The sequence below is a fragment of the Apis dorsata genome, unplaced genomic scaffold (genome assembly GCF_000469605.1).
Source record: "Apis dorsata unplaced genomic scaffold, Apis dorsata 1.3 scaffold_502, whole genome shotgun sequence".
NCBI classification, from domain to species: Eukaryota; Metazoa; Arthropoda; class Insecta; order Hymenoptera; family Apidae; genus Apis; species Apis dorsata.
In genome coordinates this window covers 469,958-480,613 of record NW_006263732.1, presented here as the reverse complement: position 1 = coordinate 480,613, position 10,656 = coordinate 469,958, and the positions used below count along the sequence as shown (strand labels likewise).

The 10,656-nt window shown below is 22.6% G+C and overlaps 3 protein-coding genes across 6 annotated transcripts in view; 1 reads left to right on the top strand and 2 right to left on the bottom strand.

The window, feature by feature from the left end:
• LOC102670855 overlaps positions 1–1,085 on the bottom strand; it is a 5,999-nt gene extending 4,914 nt beyond the window's left edge. Inside the window, exon 1 of one of the 2 annotated variants that reach the window (XM_031512696.1) lies at positions 333–1,085. In XM_031512696.1, coding sequence (XP_031368556.1) covers positions 333–897 — 565 coding nt within the window. In that variant the 5' untranslated portion in view covers positions 898–1,085. The remainder of the gene's footprint in view (positions 1–332) is intronic. The other variant, XM_031512695.1, reaches the window with a different exon arrangement.
• Positions 1,086–5,267: 4,182 nt separating this feature from the next.
• On the top strand, positions 5,268–7,972 carry LOC102672122 (cilia- and flagella-associated protein 45-like). The gene is made up of 6 exons (XM_006620329.2): positions 5,268–5,508; positions 5,698–6,102; positions 6,256–6,641; positions 6,747–6,879; positions 7,324–7,617; positions 7,752–7,972. Exons 1-6 carry the CDS (start codon positions 5,347–5,349, stop codon positions 7,947–7,949), a joined length of 1,578 nt encoding a protein of 525 aa, XP_006620392.1. The 5' UTR covers positions 5,268–5,346; the 3' UTR covers positions 7,950–7,972.
• The window catches only part of LOC102670637 (GATOR complex protein NPRL2), a 3,681-nt gene continuing 975 nt past the window's right edge, over positions 7,951–10,656 (bottom strand). Inside the window, exons 1-9 of one of the 3 annotated variants that reach the window (XM_031512700.1) lie at positions 10,005–10,061; positions 9,771–9,901; positions 9,554–9,645; positions 9,332–9,488; positions 9,148–9,265; positions 8,830–9,064; positions 8,620–8,750; positions 8,389–8,558; positions 7,951–8,269 (exon numbers count right to left, since the gene is read on the bottom strand). In XM_031512700.1, coding sequence (XP_031368560.1) covers positions 8,093–8,269; positions 8,389–8,558; positions 8,620–8,750; positions 8,830–9,064; positions 9,148–9,265; positions 9,332–9,488; positions 9,554–9,645; positions 9,771–9,878 — 1,188 coding nt within the window. In that variant the 5' untranslated portion in view covers positions 9,879–9,901; positions 10,005–10,061 and the 3' untranslated portion in view covers positions 7,951–8,092. Of the gene's footprint in view, positions 8,270–8,388; positions 8,559–8,619; positions 8,751–8,829; positions 9,065–9,147; positions 9,266–9,331; positions 9,489–9,553; positions 9,646–9,770; positions 9,957–10,004; positions 10,062–10,656 lie in introns of those variants that run through there. The other 2 variants (XM_031512701.1, XM_006620318.2) reach the window with 2 other exon arrangements.

Below are 10,656 nucleotides of genomic sequence, written 5' to 3'. Positions count from 1 at the left end.
CTTCATTTTTTTTTTTTTTTTTGAAAAACAAATTAAAAATAAGCAAACTCTTGCATTTTTATTTTAATATTTAAGTCTCCCGGATAGTAAATGCATATTTGAAATGTTCAGAAAAATAATTTATTGATATTCATCACGATTATAATATATATTAAATTTTGAAAAAGATATATTATATTTATTGTATTTTTTTCATAAAAATTTTACATAAGAACAATTTTTTTTTTTGGAACAAGTATCTTTTTAAAGTAGATTTAATTATATATCAAATTAATCAAATAATTGATCAATTAACAAATTCTTCAATTTGATTGATATTACTAATTTTGTACCTAGTACAACGTCTGTAGAACACTTCTCGTTTCTGTTTTCCATTTCATTAACCGTGATCGTCTTCACATCGCAGAACTGCTTCAAAATCGTTTGTTTCCACGTGTTCTTTTCATCGGTCGTTAGATCAACGAAAATGGGTCCCTGCTGATCATACTTATCTTCCGACAAACAATCGAATTCACTTTCATCGATCAATCCATCAGAATTTTTTCTGATTTTTCTCAAAATATCACGTAGTTCGAAACTTTTTTGAATCTCGCTGGAACTACTAATTAAACAGACATCTTGTTCCTCCTCGAAATTCGTCCCGTTTTCGCAATATAAATGTTCACAGTTGTTTTTTTCTTCTTTGCCACGGGAATCACTCGAAGATTCTTCGATAAATGACAAACTTGGACTTCCGGAGGAATCTTTGATCTTCTTGTAAACGATACTATCGCGAGATATCATTACCTTTGGCCAGCAGTCCTTTGTGAATAATTTATACGTAGATTTCTGCTTCTTCGATCTTTCCCTTTGTTTTTTCGGTGAGTTATTCGATTGATAACTATCAAGTTCTTTCATTTTCTTTCTTCAAAGTATAGTGGAAGTAATAGTGGTTTGTTCGTGACAGAACAAGAGAAGAGGGATACGTCCTTCGTATCGATTATTTAAGTCGATATGAGACAGATTAATGATTACTTTTTAAATATATTCGACTCTTGGATGAAAATGTTTTATGAGTAAAATGATGTTTTTATTTAATTTGATTTTGATGTTATTAATAATTTGGATGGAATTAATAATTTGGAATAATAATGTAAAATAATAAAGTAAACAAAATGATAGTCGAGTTTAATGATAAAGAATAAATAAATTGCATCCATTTTCAATAAATCTTGTAAAAGTTTCTTACAAACATCAATATATTTATAATATATGTTTTATAAATATTTATCAAAATTGAGGAATAATTATAAAGTTATAAATTTAAAAAAAAAGCAATTAAATTTAAAAAAATAATATTTTTAATTAATATATCTAATTTTCTGATTCATCATAAATTATTCGTTTTTTTTTTCCACTTTTTTTGCATCTTAATTTAATAAATTTGTCATTTTAAATCAAATTGTTTTAAGAATTGTATTATTTATCATAAAAATGTAAATATTACATATTATGTGCTTTCTTTTTCTCATTTCTTCGTACGTTTATTACATTAGATTTATAATATTTAACATGGACCATTACTATATTTAATTTTATGTAGATAAAAAATATAGAAAAAATTCATAAAAATTCTATAATTTATAACAAACTAATTTAAAACAAACAAGTATATTATATTTTTTTCACTTTGGTTTATATAATTTTAAGTCCTCGTAAGAAATATAAAAATAATATTCAAAAAATGAAAAATATCTTTCGAAAAATATTTTCTATTCTATAATTCTTTATCTTGGAACGATTATATTGAAATGAATTTTTTATTTGCATCAGAATAAAATTTTAAATATTGTAGTTTTAATTCAATAAGATATCAATTAAATATCAATTATATAAATTTTTTGTTCAATAATTAATTTTTATCATAGCACGTGGTTTAATATTATGTGTGTTTATTTACATATTATTTACATATTATTTTTTATGTGTAATTCTTAATTTTCTTCATACTCACGATTCACCAAATATATGTACATTTCATGTAATTAAATAATTTAATTATATTTAATTATTTCATCTTCATCTGTTCATCATTTCTGATCCCATGAAATAATTTTTTTTTTTTATTATTAAAACTTTATTATTAAAATTTTATTATTATATTTATTTATTAAAACACGCGCGCACTAATATTAAATATCACAGTAAAAAATATCATTTGCAGTTCACAAAATTGTATAATTATATTTCACAATTTTTAATCACATATTCAAAAAATTAAATTAAAGAATGAAAACATAAAAAAAGATGCAATAATAATCTCGTGCAATTTTATAAATTATTATAATTTAATAGATTATAATTCAATTTTTTATAAATGAATAATTCAAAAATGTGAAAAGAAAATGGATGCAATTTAATTCTTTTACTTCTTTAAATTCAAACTCATATTCATGATTAAACTCATATTCATAATTAAAAATGAAAAAAAAAAATACATAAGAAAGAACAATCTTGAGTGCGTTTTAATGCAAATGTAATAATTCTATTCTGAGTTAAAAATCGTTATTGTTAAAAATCGAATAAATTGTTAATTGAAAAATAAATATCGTGCAATTGAAAATTGTAAAAGAAAAATCGTATTTTCTTCGACGAGAATGTGATTTTATCTAACAATAAGTGTAATAAAATCATTAAATTGAACTAATTCAGGTGGCACGTGTATCAAAGTAGAGCGAGACGAGTGTCGCGCGAAAAGTGAAGGCAGAAAGCATGGAATCTTACACGTACGCTCATGTTTCCCACTTCTAGAAAAATTCTTATTAGGGAAACCCTTCGCAATTGGTCGACTAGAACGCAATCGTTTGGCGCAGCTTGGAAATATAATGTTTACTGGCAATGCAGGAAAAAGGACAATAAATATTTCTCTGGCCTTCGAAAGCTATTTTTCGTTCTTAGATACATATGTACTATCTTTGTTCATCACAGATTGAAGAGTGGAATTGTTGGAACTTGATGCACGTGGTAGTTACAGATTGGTTTACTTTTCCCTCTTCTTTTTTTTTTATATAATATATACACACAAGAATGTGCATTTATACCAAAAAGGAAGATTTAAACATAATATGTGATTCAAAAAAAAATTTTTTATAACAGCAACATATACTATAATATATTATATTTTGAAATTATATAATACCAGTTTTGATATATTTCTTAGAAAGTTAGTTCATTTAGAAATTTTTCTTAGTTTTATCATTTATTTTTAGCTGATTATCGTTAATTATTTTATATGACTATCTCTTGTTGTTATTATCAAATTATTAGAATCATTTAATTAGAGATTAATTTTTTTTAACAAAAATTATTCTCAAATTAAATACTTTTTTTTTGTTGCTTTTTGTACAATACATATAAAAATTTATATTATGTTATTATTTATTATAATAAATAAATTTTAGTATATATAATAAATCTACTATACAATCATATATACATATATTTACAATTAAAAAGAAAATATATTTATTGAAAGTTTTCATGGAATATTATATCATTATTACTGAACCTGAAAATAAAATAACTCAGCGTTATATACTATACAATGTAATTATTGCATTTCTATAGTTGCAAGTTCATCGGTTACATACTTACTATATATAGTAACCATTAATATTGTTGCTATATTTGCTGTATTTCTTACCATAAATAACGCGTTTAAGAGTGAATTGAAAAAAAATGTGTCTTCTTTGATTATATCGAGATAGTATCATCTCAATACGCAACTTGCTACGTGTAAAATGATCATTGTATGTATATGATATTGATCGACTTTTTTATTCTTCAGACACTATTTAATGCTTAAATATAAAAGTTCCCCTTGCAAAATCGATTCGCCAAATAATCGGTGTGTTGTATATTTCCCACGAGAACTCATCGGAGGACAGTTATTACTAACTATATAAAACATGATAACGCTTTGCTTTAAAAGGTTTTACTTTTAAAAGTATGAAATAGAAATATTGAATATTATTTCAAAACTTATATTAGATGTAATATGTAAAGTGTTTATCATAATGCAGAATATATTTTATTTAATATATTTGATTATTATAATTCTTTAATATTTGTAATTTATTATTAATTAATGTATTTTCGATTTGAAAATTTAATTAATAATAAGTTCAATACAAAGATCAATTTATATTGTGATATTATTTATTATTAACATCGATCTTATCCTCAGATTTTAAAAAGTAAATTTTCTTTTATCGATGAAATTTTATTTTAGTTGTATTTCAAAATCCAATAATAAATAATAATAATAAATAATAAATATTCTTTATATTTCGATATTTTAAAAATATAAATTGTATATTTTGTCTGCAATATGAAGACTTAACAAACGACATATAGTCATATGTGCATTTTCCCACCTAGAGGAAAGTCGACGACATAGGGAAACTCGGCAACGAACGTATATACGAATAAAAGGGGTGAATCACCCCATCATACTTTTTCTTGTGGGTTTTCTATTTTTTTACTCGAGTAATAAAATCAAATCAATGCAAATTGAATATGCCATTCATGAGACTAATCTTAAAATAAAAATTTATGATTCTTTGCTTTTTCTTTTTTTTTATTTTGTTGTTTTTCTTGTTGTTTTCTTTTTATATACTTTATATATACTATTTGAAATATTATTGTTTACTATTTAATTTTTTTTTTAGCATTTAGATTATCAAATATAACTATTATAATAATTATATCATATATATATATATATATTCTACATTTTTTAAAATAAAAATTTTTTTAGAAATAAAATTAAATTAGTTTATATAAAATTTTCTTCTTTTACATCAATCAAAATTTTATTTGATCATTTTGATAAAATTAATTACATTTTAATAAAAAGAAGAAAAGGTACTCTTTATGTAACAAAATTGAATTATGTTGTCATATTACTATTGATCAAACAAACGATGCAATCGTCAGTTTACCATTTGTAAACAATGAAGAAACTTGTTTCATATCAATCCTTGGAATCAATTCTTTCTGATTAATCTATTTCTATTTTTATTTAATCAACATTTATAACAGCAACAATAACATAAATATCTTCAGTTATAAATCATTGAAATAAACCGCAAGAATATTTCAAATTGATACTTTGTGATAATTATTTGTTCAAAGAAAAAAACGCGAAGAAGATTTACATATTTTATCAAATCACAAGAATAAATCAATATTTGGTCAAGAAATTGTCTTTAATAGTATTTAAGAATTAATATTTTTCTAATTTTTCTAAACAACAACAGAAGATATTATTTTAACAAAATAAAAAAGAAATTTTAAAAATTTAAAATGGTACAAAGAGTGGGAAATAATGCGTCAAAAACAACTTACACACAATCATTTGGAAATCCAACAAATCGAAATAAATCGAAATTTAAAGTTCAAGTTTGTTCAAATCGCAGTCCTTGTGCGAAAACTGCAGAATGTAGGGATTCAGTAGAAGAGGAGAAGGTAAATACTATGCTAATATTAAATAAATTAAGTAAAATTAAATTAAAATATCATAAAATATATAAAAATTGTTATATTTAAATTTGAATAATAATGTATTTATGAATATTTTAATAATTAATAATAATTTACAATTAATATTTTGATTGTATATATTATAATAATAGTATAATAAATTATTGTATTTAGTTAGGTAAGGAAAAAACTAAAGTTAAAATGAAAATACAAGTTCATGCTATGAAGAAAAAAAGACCGGCACCTTCAAAAACTTTGACACAAAAAGAATATGACGAATATCAGAAATACAATCGTTTGACGAAGGAAGAACAAGAAGCAGCTCTTAAAGCAGAGAAAGAAGAAAAGGAAAGACTTATAAAAGAGAGTATGGAGAGAAAAGAAGAATTTCGTAAATTAGATCAAGAAAGGCCTCGAGAAAAATGTCCGCAATTGATCGAAATTGAAGAAGAAGCCAGAAGAAGAGCGAAGTATGTCCTTGAAAGAGCAGAGAACATGAGACTTGAACAGGAGGAAGAAATTCAAAAATGCAATAGAATCATCTTAGAAACTAAATGTCGAGCCATTCGAGATGCCCAGGTAAAATTTATAATTTTATTTAAAGAATTAATAAAAAAGTATAATAATTTTCTAATTTAATTATTAAAATATATTATAATAAATTCTGATAAATTAAATAGCTAAATTTGTATAAATTTTTGCATAATATTTATTAAGTATATAATTTTTCAGGTAGAAGAAAAGAAGTTAATTAAGCATGAGATGGAAGAAGAAGAAAAACGTCTGAATGATATGATGGAAAACGAAAGAAGATGGGCGATCAAAGAAGAAATTAGAAAGGAACAAGAAGAAGCAATAAAACGACAAAAATTTGCTAGTAGTTTAATGGATCAAATAAAAGAAAATGAAGAAAATAGGATATTAGAATTTGAAAAGAAGCAAGAAGAAAGTCGATTAATTAATTTAAGCAATATTAATTGGCAACAAGAAGAAATTTCAAAACTACGAAATAAAGAAATTGAAAACGCGCTAATTCGACAACAACTTGCTGAAGGAAATGAGCAATTGAAACACTTAAAAGCTATGGAAGAACAAGAAAATAAAATCATTGATCTTAGGTAGAATATATTAAATTATTAAGTTTTTAATTAACTGTTAATAATATTATTATAGTATAATATATATATAATATAATTATTTTATATCAATACATTATTTTATAGGATAAAAGAATATCAACGCTATAAAGATGAAAGAGAAGCAAAACTGAAAGAAGAACGAAGATTGGAAAAATTAAAAAAAGAAAAAACCAAAGAAACTCTTGCAACACAGAAGTTGCAAGAAAAAGATATTCAAGTATAATAATTTAATTTTAAATATGATTATTTACTTTTTTTTAATTATCTTTTTATTTTTAATTTTATAACTTATGTTATAATTCTTACTTCTATTTTGATATTACAATTTAAAACAATTTTTTTTAAATTATTAAATATATATAGTAGAATTATTGTTTTTATTTGAGTAAAATTTTACTATGTTTAACATTTTTTTTTTATTTATAACATGAGCAAAAATATATATGTCCTTATAATCTATATATAATATATATAAATTTATTTAAAATATTTTTATTATATTTTAAATATTAGTTATATATTCATATCATAAATGTTAAATTTAAATATTTACATTAAAATATTATATTAATAAACAATTATATAATAATATATTAATAAATAAAAAATTCTATGTATAATTCTATTTAAATTTTAATAATGATTTTTTTTATTTTTATAGGAACGACTCGATGAGTTGACTGCTGCAAGAATTCAAGAAGAAGTAGAGAGACGATGGAGACAAAAAGAAAAAGAAGAAGCTTTAAAAAAAGCAGAAGCACAGAAATTACTTATCAAAGAAAGAGAGAAACAAATAAATAATAAACGAACAATGGAAGCAATTGAACTTGAAAGGGAACGACGTGAATTTGAAAAAATTGTACGCGTTCAGAGGGAAGCCTTCTGTCGAGAACAAAAAGAACTTGAAAAGAAACAGAGACAAGCATTAATTCATAGAAGTGAAATTCTAAAACAGGTTTGTTAATTTATTTATATTTTTATATATTTTATAATAAAACAAATAAATTTGAATATGCTCGTGCATGTTAGAATTTAAAATTAATAAATATATTGTATTATATTATATTATATATTATATATTTTTATTAGGTAAATAATAAAGAAAGAGAACGTATCGAAGCAAGACAAAGAATGTTTGAAGAAGGTTTAGCAATTCGTACAGAAGCTGAGATGCGTAAGAAAAAATTGCGCGAAACAATGGATAAAAAATGTGATGAAATGAGAAAGAACAAAGTGCCTGAAATGTATATCAGTGAAGTGAAACGATTGATCAGTAATATACAATAACTTTGCAACTATAACTTATTTATTTATCATTCATTATAAATTATATATAATATATCCTGCGTATTATCATATTTCTACTTATATGAATGAATTTTATTACATTTATCAAAATTACAAAAATCAAATTTCATTCTTTTTAAATATTACTTCCATAACATAATAACATTTGGATCGCGTTCGACAATATCTTCAAGTTGCGCAGCTGATTGACCTGTACTGCAGCAAATTTCATCAAGACTATATGCTCCTGTAAAATATTTATAAACTGGATTGTTCTTCGTTTCTTCATTACAAGGAGAGCCTGATAAATATATTGGATACTACAAATTAAAAAAATTGTATGTAATAATTAAGTAATTAGTAATTAACAAAGATAAATAATTATTGAAATTGACATAAGGATTTCAAAGAATAAGAAATAAGAATAATTTTAACCAACCTTATATACTCTACGAATAAAACCTTCAATAAGACCAAATTGTACTAATCGCCTTTCATTAATTCTTAAATTCTGAGGATTAAGACGTTGACACAAATCTCTCATACTACTACCATGTGTCATACTTGCATACATTCGATATATATCTCTAAGATATGCAGGTTGTCTAGCTAAAAATAAATTTTTGTAGAATGTTTTTTTTATTATTATAAACTTATATATAGAACTTACGAAATTTTGAAGTATAAGTTATACATCGTTCTTGTAACTTCGTATTTTCGGCTAATTCTCTTAATTTTGGAGTAGCAGCATAAACATTGCTATATTGAAATATTGGAATCAAAGTTACAACACCATAATAACTAAAAATTGAAATAATATTAATATTGAAAATATATCATATTTATTTTAAAAAATAAAATTTTATATTTATATATTTACATAAGATTCTGTACACAGCTTTTAACCAGATTGTTTTCTACATCTGCTTCAGCTGCTATTCGAGCAACATGATTGAATCCATCTATATATGGCAATACTTGCTGAGTGGTTAAATCCCACTGATCAGTTTGAAATGTTTCTCGGCCTTCCAAAAATATTGGTACCTGATGATCAAGAACTGGTTTTGGTTCAGGTGCTAATTTTATAACTTTCAAATGAGATGTCATTGTCCCCTCTATTAAAATAATTTATTCTATTTAATTTATTTATATATTTTTATTCAAAATTATTATTTATAACACATTTTACTTAACTTACCTGTTAATGTACACATCTTATGTAAATTCAAATCGTGCATTACCTGTTGTAGCATTTCTGCTAACCTTGTTTTATCCTCTGAGGCAGATAAAAAACAATTTTCCTCTTCAAGAGCCATCTAAAAAATTGAGTTAACTTCAAAAAAATTAATAAAAATAATTATTATCTAGATGTAAAATCTTACTAGGAAATCAGACATTTTTTTTACAACAGGTTCATAATGCACAGTACGTGCTTCTGCATCACATACAAAGCATAAATTAAAATAAAATGCATTTCTTGCATATTTTTTGTCATCAATTTTCACTGGAAATCCTAGTATTTTATAATCTTTTAATGTTCTGTAAAATATAAATAATTTAATGACTTAAGTAAGATAATTATGTACTTTTTAAATTAAACTTACACTGTAATAGTACTGCGTTGTAACTTTGCTTTTGGTATTATATAAACACTGACAGTATCAAATATATCCTTTGAAATAAAATTATCTGGAACCTAATTAAGAAAATATCATTATAAATAATAATTTTAAAAAATTATGGATAAAAAAACAATTTAAAATAAAAAAAAAATACCCAAATAATATTTAAAATTATAGATTATATGTAGCATCTGTTAACCTGACAAGTAATCATTGGACCCACAATATGATGAAATTCCGAAAAAAATATACATCTAATTGGATCTTCTTGTCCCTTGTCCTTTGTATTTTCTGTTACTGATGTCATTTTTATTTATTAAGTTTATTAACCTATTATAATGAAACAGATAAAGTACTATTAACCTATTATAATGAAACAAATAAAGAAAATATGTTATTGATTTGTATATTTGCATTATTATCAATTAATAACCTAATTTATTTTTTATTTTATAATTTTATAGAATTTGATAATATTTTCATGCTAAATGATAAAATTGATACAATGAATACTTCAATTTCAATGTTTATGTCCATATTTATACTTTTATATTATACTACCAATTATACATATAATTACTTCTTGAAATTTTATTAAATTGAGAAATTTTCTAATTTCTATTAAATATTTTGAATTTATATAAATGAAGAATGGATTATTAATTTGTAATTTATTTATTAATTAATGTATAAATATAATAAATACGTCAAAATACATCTCATTTCAAATAACATGTATAATAAATTTTTATAGATTCATATTTATAGAAGTAAATATTTTCTAAAATACAATTTTACAAAACTTCATTATTACATAATATCTATATATATCATATATATTTGTATTTAAATATACATATTAAAAAAAAATGTTTATATTATAAAAAAAAAAAATAAAAACATGAATGGAAAAAAAAAATAAATATAAATATATTTCTTAATAAATTATATTTCTTAATAAATAAAAGATAAGTTTAAATAATGATAATAATATAAGTGAATGAAAAAAAATAAATAAAAATAAAGATTAAGATTAATGATAGAAATATATAATATATAACGAATGAAGAAGAAAATGAAAGAGA